Source organism: Cricetulus griseus, chromosome 3, assembly GCF_003668045.3.
Source record: "Cricetulus griseus strain 17A/GY chromosome 3, alternate assembly CriGri-PICRH-1.0, whole genome shotgun sequence".
Classification (NCBI taxonomy): Eukaryota; Metazoa; Chordata; class Mammalia; order Rodentia; family Cricetidae; genus Cricetulus; species Cricetulus griseus.
The window spans coordinates 112,020,565-112,036,745 of record NC_048596.1 but is presented as its reverse complement, the minus strand read 5'-3'; the positions used below and the strand labels follow the sequence as shown (position 1 = coordinate 112,036,745).

General features: G+C 35.3%; 1 protein-coding gene across 1 annotated transcript; it reads right to left on the bottom strand.

Moving 5' to 3' along the window:
- Positions 1-202: 202 nt before the first annotated feature.
- Positions 203-1,168, bottom strand: LOC100756718 (olfactory receptor 14A2). The gene has a single exon (XM_027407941.1). It carries the CDS (start codon positions 1,166-1,168, stop codon positions 203-205), a length of 966 nt encoding a protein of 321 aa, XP_027263742.1.
- Between the last annotated feature and the right edge of the window lie 15,013 nt (positions 1,169-16,181).

Here is a 16,181-nt window from a genome sequence, read left to right as displayed (position 1 = left end):
TAATTCCCAGATAAGAAGAGCTTTTTCATAACTAATAAGAAACTGGTACAACGATTTCATATGTTATTCTCATATAATCTAATTTTTCTGGTCTTAGGTCATCCTTATACTGAGTGAATACTTAGGGTAAAAATGATTATCTACATTTTTCTTTACTATGTCAGAAACTACAAAACTCACTTGTAAGTTGTGAGGCACTATATCACCGACAGATGCTTTGAAGTGTTAAATGATGTGAACCTCTTGGGCAGAGATTTTTCTGTAACCTCCTCAGAGCACACGTGACATCATTGTTCCTTAGACTATAGATCACAGGATTAAGTGCTGGAGGTAACACAGTGTAGAGCACAGAGAAAAGCCTGTCTGAGATTGATGGTACATTTGAGTGAGGCTTCAGATAGACAAAGCAAGCAGTAGCAATGAAAACAGTGAAAACAGTGAGGTGGGGGATGCATGTGGCAAATGCTTTGGACTGACCTTTTGTGGTAGGAATCTTCAATACGGTAGAGAAAATGTAAAAGAAAGAAATGACCACACTGATAAAACAAGACATGCAAAGACACATACCAATTCCAAGACTTGTATAAATTATACCAAGTGTTTCAGAGCAGGAAATCTTTAGTAATGAGGGGACATCACAGAAAAACTGTGGGATCACTTTGGAACCACAGAAATGCATGGAAAATGTGCCTGCTGTGTATACAGTTCCAAAAAGTACCCCGGTGATCCAAGAAACAACCAACATCAATAGACAGGTTCCACTGCTCATTATGACCTCATAGTGCAGGGGACAACAGATGGCCACATAGCGGTCATAGGACATGGCAGTCAGGACAAGAATCTCGCCTGCTGAAAAAGAAGTCATGAAAAGTATCTGGAAGGCACAACCCAGAACAGAGGTGTAACTGTTGTGAGTTAGACTATTGACACAGAAATTTGGGATTGGGACAGACACAAGCAAGACATCAAACAAGGACAAATTCTTCAAGAAGAAGTACATAGGTGTTTGGAGCTTCACATCCAGGGAGATGAGGGTGATGATGAGGAAGTTACTCATGAGGATTGCTAGGTAGATTACCAGGAAGAACACTCCATATAAAGTCTGTAGCTCCTGAATGTCTGAAAATCCTGTAAGGATGAATCCTGTTATTGTAGTGAAGTTCGCCATTCTAGATTCTTCACATGGTCTGTCAGGTAGAAGAAATGAACAATAATTAACATGGTCACAAATAGTTACTCTGATGTCCAGAAATGCTCAGTTTAAAAGGAGCCAGGATACTATATAAGTAGCTCTGCATTGTTCTAGCACCAACCTTACATTACCATAAGGTGGCAATTTCAGGTGACACTAAGTTGAACTAATTTACCATTCATGGCAATTTATTGTACCATGTTTTGTTGCAATTAAAAAAAAACAATCACAGACCTATATGGTGCTTTTTAGAATACAATTGACTCTTCACTTGAAACTGTAGGTGTCAAGTGGATAACAAACAAGAGCAGAAAATCTTAGTGTCTCTCCTATCACTGTTTTATTTCCTTTGTTTTAACTGTGCATAGCCACACATATCACACAAAAGGATTTCACCGAAATCTAATTATTGTCATTCTCCAAAAATATTTTCAAAAGTTTATTGTCTGCCACATTTTATCATGTGTTCTGGACTCTTTTAATGGCACCTGATGTCTTTATTCATTTGCTTCAATCTTCTTGAATAGATCTTTTTTTCATGAAAATCCCTGAATGGAAGCTTGTGCCGTAAGCAGGAATGATTATCTCCTGTGGACTAATTTGTGTCCTGTCCTGATCACATATCTGAGAGACAAATACCTTGTAGTGAAAATGAGCATACCATTTCCTAGCACAAGCATTTTCTCTGGATCAAACAGGGATTAACACTAATTCAGCCTTAGAAAATTTCTTCTTACTAATTAGATTCTATAGGTTGAGCAATGAAATAAGCATCAATCAGGCCACAGTGTGACAAGGAGTGCTTGAGCATCCATAACTCTTATCCATCTTTTAAAATCACTACTTTTCTTCTCACTACTTGAAAACACATAGTTACCTTATATGTTGGTATTTATTTAAACTTCTTTCCCTACTTTTACATTTGGTGTGTCATCTGTTTTCTGTAGTGATTAACCACTCTTAATTTGCTTTAACTCTCCAAAATAAGACTTACTACAGTATAATATTTCCAAAACAAACAATACAAATTCCTTTGACCTGGAAAGTAATATTATCCATCACATTCTTTTTTTGTGTGTGTAAAATAGCCATGTGTTGCAAATGTAAAGTTTCAGTTATGGTTATATTAAATAGTCAACATATCCAAATAAATATTTCTATCCTAGTGAATATACACAAGTTAATATAAACATGTATTTGTTGTTCAATATTATATCATCTTGAATTCATACAATCTTGAATTATTAAACATAACAGAGTTTATTAAGAAAAGAAATGAGGGTGGTGTCTCCTGAGGAATTGAAGTGGTGGCTTTCCCTGGTACATATATATATATATATATATATATATATATATATATATATATATATGTGTGTGTGTGTGTGTGTTGTGTGTGTGTATGCAAGTATATACATATACATATACATATACATATACATATACATATACATATACATATACATATATGCATGTATAATTATCATTGAAACAACAACAACAACAAAGTGGTCATGAAAATGGAAAAGTGGGAGAGAGGAATGCAGGAGAGTTTGGAATGAGGCAAGTGAAGTGAGAAATGTTGTAATTAAATTATATTCTAAAAAATAAAAAAATCAAAGAAAAGAGAAGATAAAATACTATGATGGGCTGAAGGTTGCATCTATAGATAAAAACCAATTCTCCTCTTAGAGAAGATGTGAGTTTGGTTCTCAGAACCTACTTTGTGTCTCACAATTGTCTACAACTCCATTTACAAGGAATCTAAAACCTATTTCTGGCCTCTGAAAGAAACCAAAAGGCACAGTGACCACAAACATGAAAGTAGAAAAAAATATACTTGGAATAAAAATAATAGCTACATTTTAAATGCCTAAAGTAGATAATTTTTTTAAAATTTATAGTTCCATTACACATTTGTAGTAGAGAAACATCTGGATTTTCTGGTGTTTTGTTTGTAAAAGAAACTTGAGAGACCACCCCATCAAAACACTTCCTACATATTTTTCATTGTCACATCATCGTTTTTGGAATCACTTTTTAGTAAGGTAGAACACACTGTGTACTCCTGAGTATATTCAAGTTGTGTTGATAGGTACATTACTACTTAATCGATTAAGGTATTAATTTACTCTTCATTGAAATGGGATACAATATTATATAAATATTAGATACTTGACTAAATGATCATGACAAAATGAAGAATTTTATGAGGCAGTAGAAAGCTTGTTCTCCTGAGAAGGAAGCAAAATATAAGTACTCTTAAATTTATGTGAAACAATCAAACAAACCCCCTAGAACACTAAAACAATTCAGTATTCACTTATAGATTAGCTATGTGGCTGATTGATAGCAAATACTTTCATTTCACTCCAAATGCAGAGGGCAACTGAACAGGACAGATATCACTACAGAAGATATTTTAGAAAAAACAATTTTAATATAAAATAAATTTAATATAAAATAAAGGTGTGTTTTATTTAGATCATTTCAGCAGTGGTCAACAATGTGAAAGTATGAAAGGAAGATGAGAATTATGATGACATTTGACAGCCCATTGCATCAGGCTGAAAAAATGCAAAAGAACAGGCAAAAATATGAAAAAAGTCACTGATAAGTAATATTGCTTTGGTATCTTCCCTAATTCCCCAATTCTCATAATATATATGATACATAAAATCTCTTTTTTGGAGAAGGATATTTTAATATTTTTTTCAACTGACACTTGCAATCTGTACTTTAAAACAATTCAGATTCCTCAAAGTTCTTGTAAAAGGATTGGTCATCAGACATATGTAGGAGGATTATCCTGCAGGTCCAGTAGAGGAGTAAATACATTTTCATACACATTAACATTCTGCTTATTGACAGATAACCTAAATGCTTGCAAACTCTGTAATCATGACATGTTCTCATAATTTAGGCTTCTGATAAGAGTCAAAAGCTTGTGCTAAGCTATAATAATTTCTTAACACAGAATAAAATAAATACAAATAAAAAATTTACCATCTTGTGAATGTTTGTTAGCCATACTTTGAAACAGAATGTAATCCAAAGGTCTCTAACAGATCATTTTTAAGGCGCATGACTACAACCTTAAGATTACCCAAAGGAAAATCTTTCTGAATAGACTCCATTATCATTTACTTTTCTCTTAAGACAATTAGTGTTACAATAATTGGAGCTTTTTCTAGGAAGAACTGATCAGTCCCATGAAAATTCACCAGAATAGATCATGACCAACATGGCTCACACTTTTATCAGGATTATAGTAAACTAAATATATATACTTTAAATTGTACAGACCACAAATTTATAAACTATATTATCATAGTTGTTAACAAATTACTAGAATATATGCAGAAACTTTGTATAAGGATTCTTGCCATACATTCAAGATATTGGTTATTTTTACCATTGCTGTAACAAAACCCTTGAAAAACAAAACACAAGTTAAAAATACCAATGCTTATTTAGGTTCATGTTTACAGTGATTGAGTACATATTGGCAGGGAAGGCAGAATGCCAGAAGTAGAGAGTAGTTGGTCACATTGTATGTAAATTATGAAGCAGAGAACACACATGCTAAAACTTTGTTAATGCTCTGCTCAGTATTTCCTCTTTATTCAGTTAAGGGCCACAGTCAACAGAATGGTGCCTCTAACACCAAAAGTCCACGTTCCAGCTCATCAAATGGTATTTGAAGAAGGTATTTACAAAGATGTCAAGATGTTTCTTTTCTTTTGTCATTCTAAACCACACACTGTTGAAATTTTATGTTAAATCGTGCAGTTATATTGTTTGACAACTTGACACACAAGCACAAATGTTAACATCATAACATTCCACTTCTGGTGTCTGAAGTTTCATGGTAGTAGGGGATCTCATCTATGATCTCTTTGAGTGTGCAAGAGTCTTGTTCAGGTTCTTCTGGCTTTTAGAGTCTATTGATAACTCAGATGCAAATCTGATAGGTATGTCTTTATGTGTTACTTGGCCTTTTTTCTTTGAAGCTCTTAAAATGTTTTCTTTATTCTGTATGTTTAGTATTTTGATTATTATGTTGTCAGGGGATTTTTGTACTCCAATCCACTTGGTGTTCTGTAATCTTCTTGAACCTTTATAGGTATGTCATTCTTTTTTTACTTTTAATATTTTTATTTAAATTAGGAACAACCTTATTTTACATATCAACCCCAGTTCCCTCTCCCTCCCATTCTCCCATGCTTCCCACCAATACCCTCTCACCCCCACTCAGTCCAACTCCCTATCCATTCCTCAGGGAATGTGAGGCCTTCCATGTGATGGGGGATCATCAAATTCTGTCACAACATTTGGGTCAGGGCCTAGGCAATCCCCTGTGTATTTAGGCTGAGAAAATATCCTTCAGTGGAGGAATAGGATCCCAATGTCCATACATGCACTTGGAAAAAATACTGGTTCCACTGCAAGAGGCCCCATAGACTGCCCAGGCCTCCTAACTATCACCCAAATTCAGGATATCTGGTTCATTCCTATGCTGATTCCCCAGCTGTCTAGCTGGAGTCCATGTACTACCAATTGCTCAGCTCAGCTGTTTCTCTGGGTTTTCCCAGCATGGTCTTGACACCTTTCTCATCATTCCTCACTCTCTACAACTGGATTCCAGGAGTTTGGCTCAGTATGTAGCTGTGGATATCTGCTTCTGCTTTCATCAGCTACTAGATGAAGGCTCTAGGATGACATTTAAGGTAATCATCAATCCTATTATAGGGGAAGGGCATTTAAGGTAGCCCCTTCACCATTGCTTAGATTCTTAGTTGGGGTCATCCTTATAGATGTCTGAACAATTTCCTAGTGCCAGATTTATAGTTAAGCCTATAATGTCTCCCTCTATTAAGGTATCTCCTTTCTTTTTTTTATTTGAATTCACAAACAAGATTGAATTACATGACAATCCCAGTTCCCTCCTCCCTCCCTTCCTTCCTTACCACACCCCCCCAACTAAAACCCTACCTATCACATATTCTTTCTTCTAATCTACACCTGACTCAACCTTTCTGTTCCTTTGATAGACTCTGATGATAACCTAAGTAAGGCCTCACCATCCAGGGGTAGCACAAAGGATATGTGATAGGTAAAGGTTTTTGTTGGGGGGGTGGTGGGGAGGATGGAAGGGAGAAGGGTACTGGGATTGTCATGTAAAACAATCTTGTTTCTAATTAAAATTTAAAAAAAAATCTGAGAAAAAACCCTCTGCTTGAAAAAAAAATAAATCTGTTTTTTTTTTTTAATGAAATAGGTTGTTTTCTCCATATGCAGTGACTGAAAGCTTTGCTGGTTAGAGTAGTCTGGGCTGGCATCTGTGATCTCTAAGTGTTGGTTCAATATCTATCTAGGACCTTCTTGCTTTTAGAGTTTCCAGGGAGATTGATGTGTAATTCTGATAGGTTTGCCTTTATATATTATTTGGCCTTTTTTTAGCTTCTTTTAATGTTATTTTTTTATTCTGTATGTTTCAGGTTTTGATTATTATGTGATGAGGGGACATTTTGTGGTCCACTCTATTTGGTGTTCTTTAAGATTCTTGTACTTTTATTGACATGTCTTTCTCTAGGTTGGGAAAGTTTTCTTCTTTGATTTTGTTGAATATGATTTTTGCACCTTTGAAGTTGGTTTCTTCACCTTCTTCTATACCTATTATTCTTAGGTTTTGTCTTTTCACAGTGTCACATATTTTCTGGATAATTTGTGTTAGGGATATTTTAGACTTAAGATTTTCTTTGGTTGATGATTCTATTTCTCCAAGTGTAACTTCAATGTCTGAGATTCTTTCTTCCATCTCTTATATTCTGTTGGTTATGCTTACATCTGTAGTTCCTGATCGTTTACCAAGCTTTTCTATTTCAAGCATTTCCTCTGTTTGTGTTTCCTTTATTGTCTCTATTTCAGTTTTCAGAACTTGAACTATTTCCTTCATCTGTTTAATTGTTTTTTTTTCTTGGCTTTCTTTAAGAGATTTGTTGATTTCTTGCATTTTTTTGGTTTGCTTTTTCTTCCATTTTTAAGGGATTTTCTCATATCCACTTTGATTGCTTCTATCATTTTATGAAGTTGTTTTTAAGGTCATTCTCTTCTGCTTCGTGTGTAGTGTGATGTTCAGGTCTTGCTGGTGTAGAGTCCCTAGACTGGTGGTGTCATATTGGTTTTCCTGTTGTTGAATATGTTTTTATATTGTGTTCTTCCCATCCCTTCTTCTCTTGGTTGTAGATGGAGTCTCTTCCTCTCCTGGTAGGTACAAGACCAATGTTCCCTTCCAGTGGGTGCAAACAGGTCCCATACTCTGATGGCTCTCCTCTTCATAGACCCATGGACAGAGAAAGGAACTAGGGTATTGGCAGTCTCTAGGTGGGCTGGATCCTGCAGGGATGGGATCTGCAGTGCATAGTACCCAGGCCTCAGGTGTCTCACAGCAGGGTACCACAAGGCCTTCTGTTTTCTTTATTGTCTCTATTTCAGTTTTCAGACCTTGAAATGTTTGAATTGTTTCCTTCATCTGTTTGATTGTTTTACTTTTTTCCCCTTGCTTTCTTTAAGAGATTTGTTTTATTTCTTGCGATTTTGTTTTGTTTTCTTCCCTGCATTTCTTGAATTTTTGTTTGTTTTTTGTCTTTTATTTCTTTCAAAGATTTTATCATTTCCTCTTTGAGAGTCTCTGTCATCTTAATAAATTTGTTTTTAGGTCATTTTCTTCTGCTTCATCATGATTGGGATGTTCAATTCTTGTTGGTGCATACTTTCTATTGTTGAATGTGTTCTTATACTGTCATCTTCCCATTGTTTCTTCCAATGAGTGAAGGAGGGTTCTCTCCCTCTTCTGGTGGGTATGGTTCAAAGGCTCTCTCCAGGTGGGTGAATGGGAATCCAAGACTCCAATGGCAGCAAATGTTAGAAGGCTTTCTCTTCCGTGGGTCCTGGTCCAAGATGGGAATGGTGGGAAATGCTAGTTGGCTAGGTCCAGTGTATCACTTATTATTTTTTTTGGCAAGCATACAACTTTATTACTTACTAAAGATGAAATCAAATTTGCATGCACAGGTGAGCACTCACTGAAACACCTTGGATTCATCACATGTTTGAGTTTCAATTAGCATATATATACATATATATATATTATATATATATATATATATATATATATATATAGAGAGAGAGAGAGAGAGAGAGCAATAATGGCCAACCCCGGAGGAGCAGACGCCAGCAAATAATCAAATTGAGGGCTGAAATCAATAAAATGGAAACTAGGAAAACAATAGAAAGAATCAATATAACAAAAAGTTGCTTCTTCCAGAAAATCAACAAGACAGACAAACCTTTATTCAAACTTACCAAACAACAAAGAGTGAACATGCAAATTAATAAAATCAGGAATGAAAAGGGGGTCATAACAACAGACACAGAGGAAATCCAGAGAATCATCAGGTCATACTTTGAAAACCTATATTCCTCAAAATTTGAAAATCTAAAGGAAATGGACAATTTTCTGGACAGATTTTACTTTCCAAAATCAAATCAAGAACAGATAAGCAACTGAAATAGACCTATAACCTCTAATGAAATTGAAGCAGTCATTTGTAGTCTCCCAACCAAAAAAATGCCCAGGGCCAGATGGCTGCAGTGCAGAATTCTACCAGAAATTCAATGTACAGCTAATACCAATTCTCCTCAAAGTATTCCACACAATAGAAGCAGAAGAGTCATTACCAAACTGTTTTTATGAGGCCACAATAACCTTGATACCCAAGCCACACAAAGACACAACTAAGAAAGAGAACTACAGTCCAATATCCCTATGAACATTGACGCAAAATTCTCAATAAAATATTGGCAAATCAAATCCAAGTACACATCAGAGAAATCATCCATTCTGATCAAGTAGGCTTCATCCCAGGGATGAAAGGATGGTTCAACATATGAAAATCCATCAATGTAATCCACCATATAAACAGACTGAGGAAAAAAATCACATGACCATCTCACTAGATGCTGAAAAAGACTTTGACAAAATCCAACATCCCTTCATAATAAAGGTCCTGGAGAAATCAGGGATAACAGGAACATACCTCAACATAATAAAAGCAGTATACACAAAGCCAACAGCCAACATCAAATTAAATGGAGAGAAACTCAATGCAATTCCTCTAAAATCAGGTACAAGACAAGTTGTCCATTCCATACTTCTTCAATATTGTCCTTGAAGTTCTAGCTAGAGCAATAAGACAACAAAAGGAGATCAAGGGAATACAAATCAGAAAGGAAGAAGTCAAACTCTCACTATTTGCAGATGATATGATAGTTTACATAAGTGACCCGAAAAAGTAAACCAGGTAACAACTACAGCTGATAAACACCTTCAGCAAAGTGGCAGAATACAAGATTAACTAAAAAAAATCTGTAGCCCTACTATATACAGATGACACATTGGTGGAGAAAGAAATCAGAGAAGCATCACCCTTTACAATTGCCCCAAACAACATAAAATACCTTGGAGTAACACTAACCAAAAACGTGAAAGACCTGTACCATAAGAATTTTGAGTCTTTAAAGAAAGAAATTAAAGAAGATACCAGAAAATGGAAAGATCTCCCATTCTCTTGCATAGGTAGGATCAACATATTAAAAATGGCAATCTTGCCAAAAGCAATCTACAGATTCAATGCAATCCCCATCAAAACCCCAACACAATTCTTTACAGACCTTTAAAGATCAATTCTCAACTTTATATGGAGAAACAAAAGACCCAGGATAATCATAAGCCATTTCTTATTAGAATAATCAAACAATCATTTAAGTCAATCATTTATAGTCAATCATTTAAGACCTGAATATGCCTGGAGAGAAGGAAAGGGAGTTGGTTAGTGTTGTGATGCTATTTTAATTACAATGTAAACTAAATAAAAATATTTTTAAATACTTTCAAAACAAAATAAAGTCCAGTGTTTCTTTTGTAACATACAGAACTGGACCCTTAACATGAATTCTCACTTCCTGGTTGTCAGTTGCCTCTGTCTTTCCAACTTGAACTATGATACTGCATCTACTAAAACTTAATCTTTATACTTAATGGGGATGGCAGGTTTGAAGATGCTTTACTTGCTAATATGAAACATTGTAAGAACAAGTTGGGAAACTCTAATGTCCTTACCTCTTAAATTTTTATGGGTAGTGAACTCCAGTGTTATGAAATATTTTATATGTTAAAAAGAGTTTATTATAATTTGTAATTTATATTTTGATTGACATAATTCTCATAAATCTTCATATGCTAAGAACAGAAGTTGAAAGATTTAATAAAAGAATTAAGAAACTAAAAAGTATCATTTGAGTTTAAATGAAGGTTTTGAGCATGAGAGCATGTGCTTTGGTGTCTATATTATGGCAGTTAATGGATGTTCATAGTCTTGTGTCCTTATTTCAATCCTTAGGAATCAAATTTTATGTATGTTTCAATTTCAAATGTACATGTATTATTTTTTTTCTTTCAGTACCTCACATAATGGCACATCAACTTGAAGAGAAGAGGAGAGCAAGCAAGAGGGACGTGGAGAGATTGAATATCTGGTAGGTTTGAGATGCTAAAAATACAAAGAATACTTTTGTGAGGTCTATGAAGGTGCTCAAAATATTTTTAGAGAATGGAGTCTATCCTTGTATTTCCCACTATATTTCATTATCTTCATCATGATCTCCACATTTTCAGATGACTCAAGTGATACATTGTCTGGTCATTCTGCCTGTGTCTATTACCTGACTTTAATCTTCATCTATCTATATTACCTCTGGACATTTTGTCCCAATTAAGGACTGTGTTCTCAGTTGATGTTCTTATCATCTCAGGAGGATGCTCACATTTTAGATAATAAAGGACAAAACTTCAATTTTTGAAGGCAATAAAGGTGTTTTAGTCTGGAGACATGCTGTAACCATGTTATAGGACAGGAGGATTTATCTTTAAGACCTTGATTTGAAAAAAGGTAACAATAGAGAGCTTCATTCTCATTTTTGAATGATGAACATTGCTTGGATGAGTGTCCTTTGAACATGGTTGTTACCCTGACCTTACCTCTTGTTTACAGAGGGATTTACCAACAGTTTCCCACTTCTGTTTGAAATGTTTTAAGATTTAAAGGGAATTCCAAGTCCTGAATATGGGAGAAAAAACATCTTATCAGTAATTGTTGGGAGCCATACAACTTGGCATGAACCTTGAGGCCCAACTTGGCAAGTCACACTATTAAAGGGCAATCTTTTGATTATAAATGGCTTCTAGAACATGAGCACCCAGAAGGAACAAAAGGACCCAGATGTCAATCCTTTGTTCCAACCACAGGCCCACTTACCTAGGCAACCCTCCATCATCCTACCACTTAACTAGGTAACCCTCCCTCACCTCACCACCCATGAACTTTTTACTCTGCCAACATCCTCCTTCTACAGTTTTCTGACATCCTGCTTGAACTAACACCTGGCTCTTGGCCTCTTCTCCCCCTCCCCTTTGCCCCACTCTACTGACTATATAAGCTAGCCTGGGAAAAATAAAATTTGCCACTTGATCAGAATCCTGTCTTGTGGTCATTCTCTCTGTGGCTTTTTTCCCCATTTCCATCCCTGGATCTCTTGCCTAGATTGCTGCCCCAAAGGTCAGGACAACTACAAGTAATTAGTAATTTCATTAAAAGAATGCATGAAGACAGCATTACATCATTTTAAAGGGAAAGGAATCACGAAGAAATGCTACTATTTTATAAATGTTTCATTTCAAATGTGACAGTAGTATCATGGAGTGTGATGAAGTGTTACATTATCAAACTAAAGGGCTGCTCATTATGTTTCTATGACACCTAAATGATAACTTGTACTTTCAAATGTCCTTTTATTTATTCAATACTTGCAAAATGTACACAACTGCATATAAACTAATCCCAGAAAAGACATAAGGATTAAAATATTTCCTATAACATATAATAGATTTGTATGTTATTTTAAATTTATACTACATACAATAATATTAATATATTTGTGTATTATATATAATGAATATATGCATAGTATAAAATAATTTTATAACTGTATCACTTTGAATGTTGCTTTGGAATATTAACTTTGATCTGTACAATACTTAATTAAAAATATTTTAACATTGTAATTTTATTTATTAAAATTATACCTATATTTTCCATTCCCTTCAAAACCTCCCCCACACCCCTCTTTGCTTTTTTCAATTTCCTGCCTTTTTTATTATTTGTTTTTCCCTATACATATATATATATATATATGTTTTACATATAGAAATAATATATATGCATGTATTGTACATATATATTCTTAAATATATGTGTATGGCTGTTTTGCCTGCATGGATGTGTACATACCACCTGCAGACATATATTTATAGACCAATAGAGGGTGTCGTATCATCTATAGCTGGAATTGTGTATGATGTGAGCCACCATATAGGTTCTGGAATCTGAATCCAGTTCCTCTGCATGACCAGCATATACCCTCATCTAAATAACTAACTCTCTAGTCCCTCCAGTGGTATTTGCAAAGATTTTTCCCTGAGTGGATCTTTAAAACATTCCTTAGTGTATTCAAATTTTTATTTTACTAGAAATATGTTTAATACATTGGTACCAATTCAGTTCATTTTTAAAAGTAATAAGTGATGCTTAATATACCAAATATTTTGAACACATTTTAAAAATATTTATTTAATAGAGTGTTATTATCAAATTTGTTTCTCATCAGTAACCATACTATACTGTATGTGCCAAATCTTCTATAAACTTGATTCTTTAAGTATTATTTCAACTGTAGGCTTTCCACAGAACACACAGAATAAAAGTCTTTAGAATCAATGTAACAGGAATTAAAGTAAATTTTTAAAGCAATTTTTGAATATTAAATATTCACTTTTAGGAGCAACTTTCAGTCTGTTTACAGATATTATCATAAGTCTAATATTTATAGATACAAAAGTATCTGGATATAAATGTATGTTTTGTTATAACAAATATTAATATATTCTTCCCTGAGGATTCATTCTTCTCTTTAGGTTGAAAAAGAACATTACATGTTTTTTCAATGGGGAAATGTGTCCCTTGCTATCAGTGTGTCTGCATCATTTGTCATTTGTTGTTACATGTGATACTGACATGCTACTTTGGAATATCTTTTCAGGTCCTTTAATAAAGAAATGGTATTAAATGTATAGGTATAGGTATATAAGTTCTAAAACTATGCATGTATGAATATTCAGCTTAGAGTGATATATTGAGAACCTTAGGATGTTAAGTTTTTTTTAAATATTTCTAATGCAGTTAAAGTAGCAACAGCTTATTTTTAAACATGGGCATTTAGTTTTGAAAAGTATATCTATATTATTTAAATTCAATTAATTTAGGTTTTCAAAGGTAATTAGAAGTTTTATGTTGTTTGTAGAGTATCAACTGGTCATCTCTGAAAACATACACACAAGTAACATATGGACTGAACAATTTATACTTACCAACAACAACAACAACACACACACACACACACACACACACACACACGTGTGTGTGTGTGTGTGTGTGTGTGTGTGTGTGTGTGTAGGAAATAACAACTGATTTTGGAGGAGTTTATGAGAAGTTTTTGAGGGAGAAAGAAGAAGGGAGAAGTGCTGTGATTATGTTATAGTCTAAAACCAAAGCAAAGCACAACAAAAACCGCACAGCAGTATAATGAAACATTGCAGGTCTAGCCAGGTGGTGGTGGTGTAACACACAGAGTCTTATAATAGTTACAATGCTGCTGGCCAATGACTAGGATTTCTTATTTGTTAGCTCAGTCTTAATTATCAACCATAACTGCTAATCTATATATTTTTTGAGTTTATCATTGTTTTAATAAAAATAGGAAACCAGCTTAGCCACGTGTGCTCAAACCACTCATCTTTCTGGTGTAAAATGGACATTGACCAGGAAAGGTGAGGATGGATATATGCTTGTTGAATCTATTACAATGACTAAAAAAGGAACGAGGGATGCAAAAATGCAAAAATATAGTTACCATAAGCAAAACTTGCTAATTATGAGTTTTAAGGAAGTTAAAGCACACTTATCTTAGAGGACAAGTCTTTATTCTGGAGCAGGGACTGCTTAGAACTTCCTGTGGAATTGGAGTGGGTCTTTCAATTCGTCTGTACCTCCACATTTTCCAATCTCTCACAACCTCAAAGCTTCACAAAGGATGAGATATTGCCCTGGCCTCACAGAGCAGAACTATTAACCATGTTAAAGAAGAAAGACACTGAGATGGGTCATCTAAGACATTTGTTCTAAGAATGACATTTAAGTATGTTCTTTTCTTTATTTTCATTTATTTGGAACAAATAATAATGTGTTTCAAGATTTTCTATGAGACAGCCAAAGTAGATCACGGTGAGTAGTGTTAATAAGCAGATTCATGAAGACATGCTCAAGGCTGACTTTAAGGACTACCATGTAAGAGCCCTGAGGTTTTCTCCCTTCCTTTTAGTGGATTCTTTTTAGTAGCTTGTCATTCATCACACAAACTGAGCAGAGAAACCACAATAGTGTCAGTCATGTTTCTAGAAACTGTGCATTTGTATCACATCATTTTGTCTATGAAGTGTAAAGAGCAAGAATTTCTGACATCATTTTCGCTGTGGAAAACTAATAGACACCTGATATAATAGCATAGATATGGCCAGACAGAGGTTTACAATCACCAATAGAGTGGGTTTACGTGTATTTTTTCTTTTTTATTAGAAAGGAAATTATTTTACATGTCAATCTCAGGTCCCTCTCCCTCCCATCCTCCCCTGAAGCCCAACTGACACCCTACCTATACCAATACCCTTTTGCCCCCCAGGGCGAGTGAGGCCTTCCATAGGGAGTCTTCAAAATCTGTCATATTCCTTGAGATAGTGCCTAGGCCAACCCACATGTGTCTAGGCTCAGGGAGTATCCCTCCATGTGGGATGGGATCCTAAAGTCCATAATTACTGATCCATTACTAGACGCCCCATAGGTTTCCAAGGTCCCCTTGCTGACACCCACATTCAGGTTGTCTGGATCAGTCCCATGCTACACTCCCAGCTATCAGTCTGGGGACCAAGAATTTTTCCTTGTTCAGATCAGCTGTTTCTGTCTGTTTCACAGGCCTAGTCTGGACCCCTTTGCTCATCAGTCCTTCTCTGCATCTAGTTTTCAGTTCAACGTGGGTGTCTACTTCTACTTATTACTATTCATTCTTCTAGTTCCCTCTCCCCTCCCCCCATGCTCCCAATTTGTTCACGAGATCTTGTCCCTTTCCCCTTATCCAGGGGATCATGTATGTCTCTCTTAGGGTCCTCCTTGTTTACCAGCCTCTCCAGCAGCCTGGGCTGCAGGCTAGCAATAATTTACTCTATGTTTAAAATAAGCATATGAATGAGTACATACAATACCAATCTTTTTGTGACTGTGTTACCTCGCTCAGAATGGTTTCTTCTAGTTCCATCCATTGCCTGCGAATTTCAAGATTCCATTGCCTTTATTTTCTGCCGAGCAGTACTCCATTGAGTAAATGTACTACATTTTTTCTACCCATTCTTCAGTTGAGGAACATCGAGGTTGTTCCCAGCTTCTGGCTATTACAAATAATATCCAAAACATAGTTGAACAGATGTCCTTGTTGTATGAATGTGCCTCTTTTGGGTATATGCCTAAGAGTGGAATGGCTGGATCATGTGGTAGACTGATTCCCATTTCTTGAGGAATCACCATACAGATTTCCAAAGTGGCTGTACAAGTTGGCACTCCCAAAGCAGTGGAGGAGTGTTCCCCTTTCTCCACATCCTCTCCTCCATGAACTGACTTTGGTGTTTTTGATTTTGGCCATTCTGACAGGAGTAAGATGGTATTTCAGAGTGTTTTGGTTTGCATTTCCCTGATGGCTAGGGATGTTG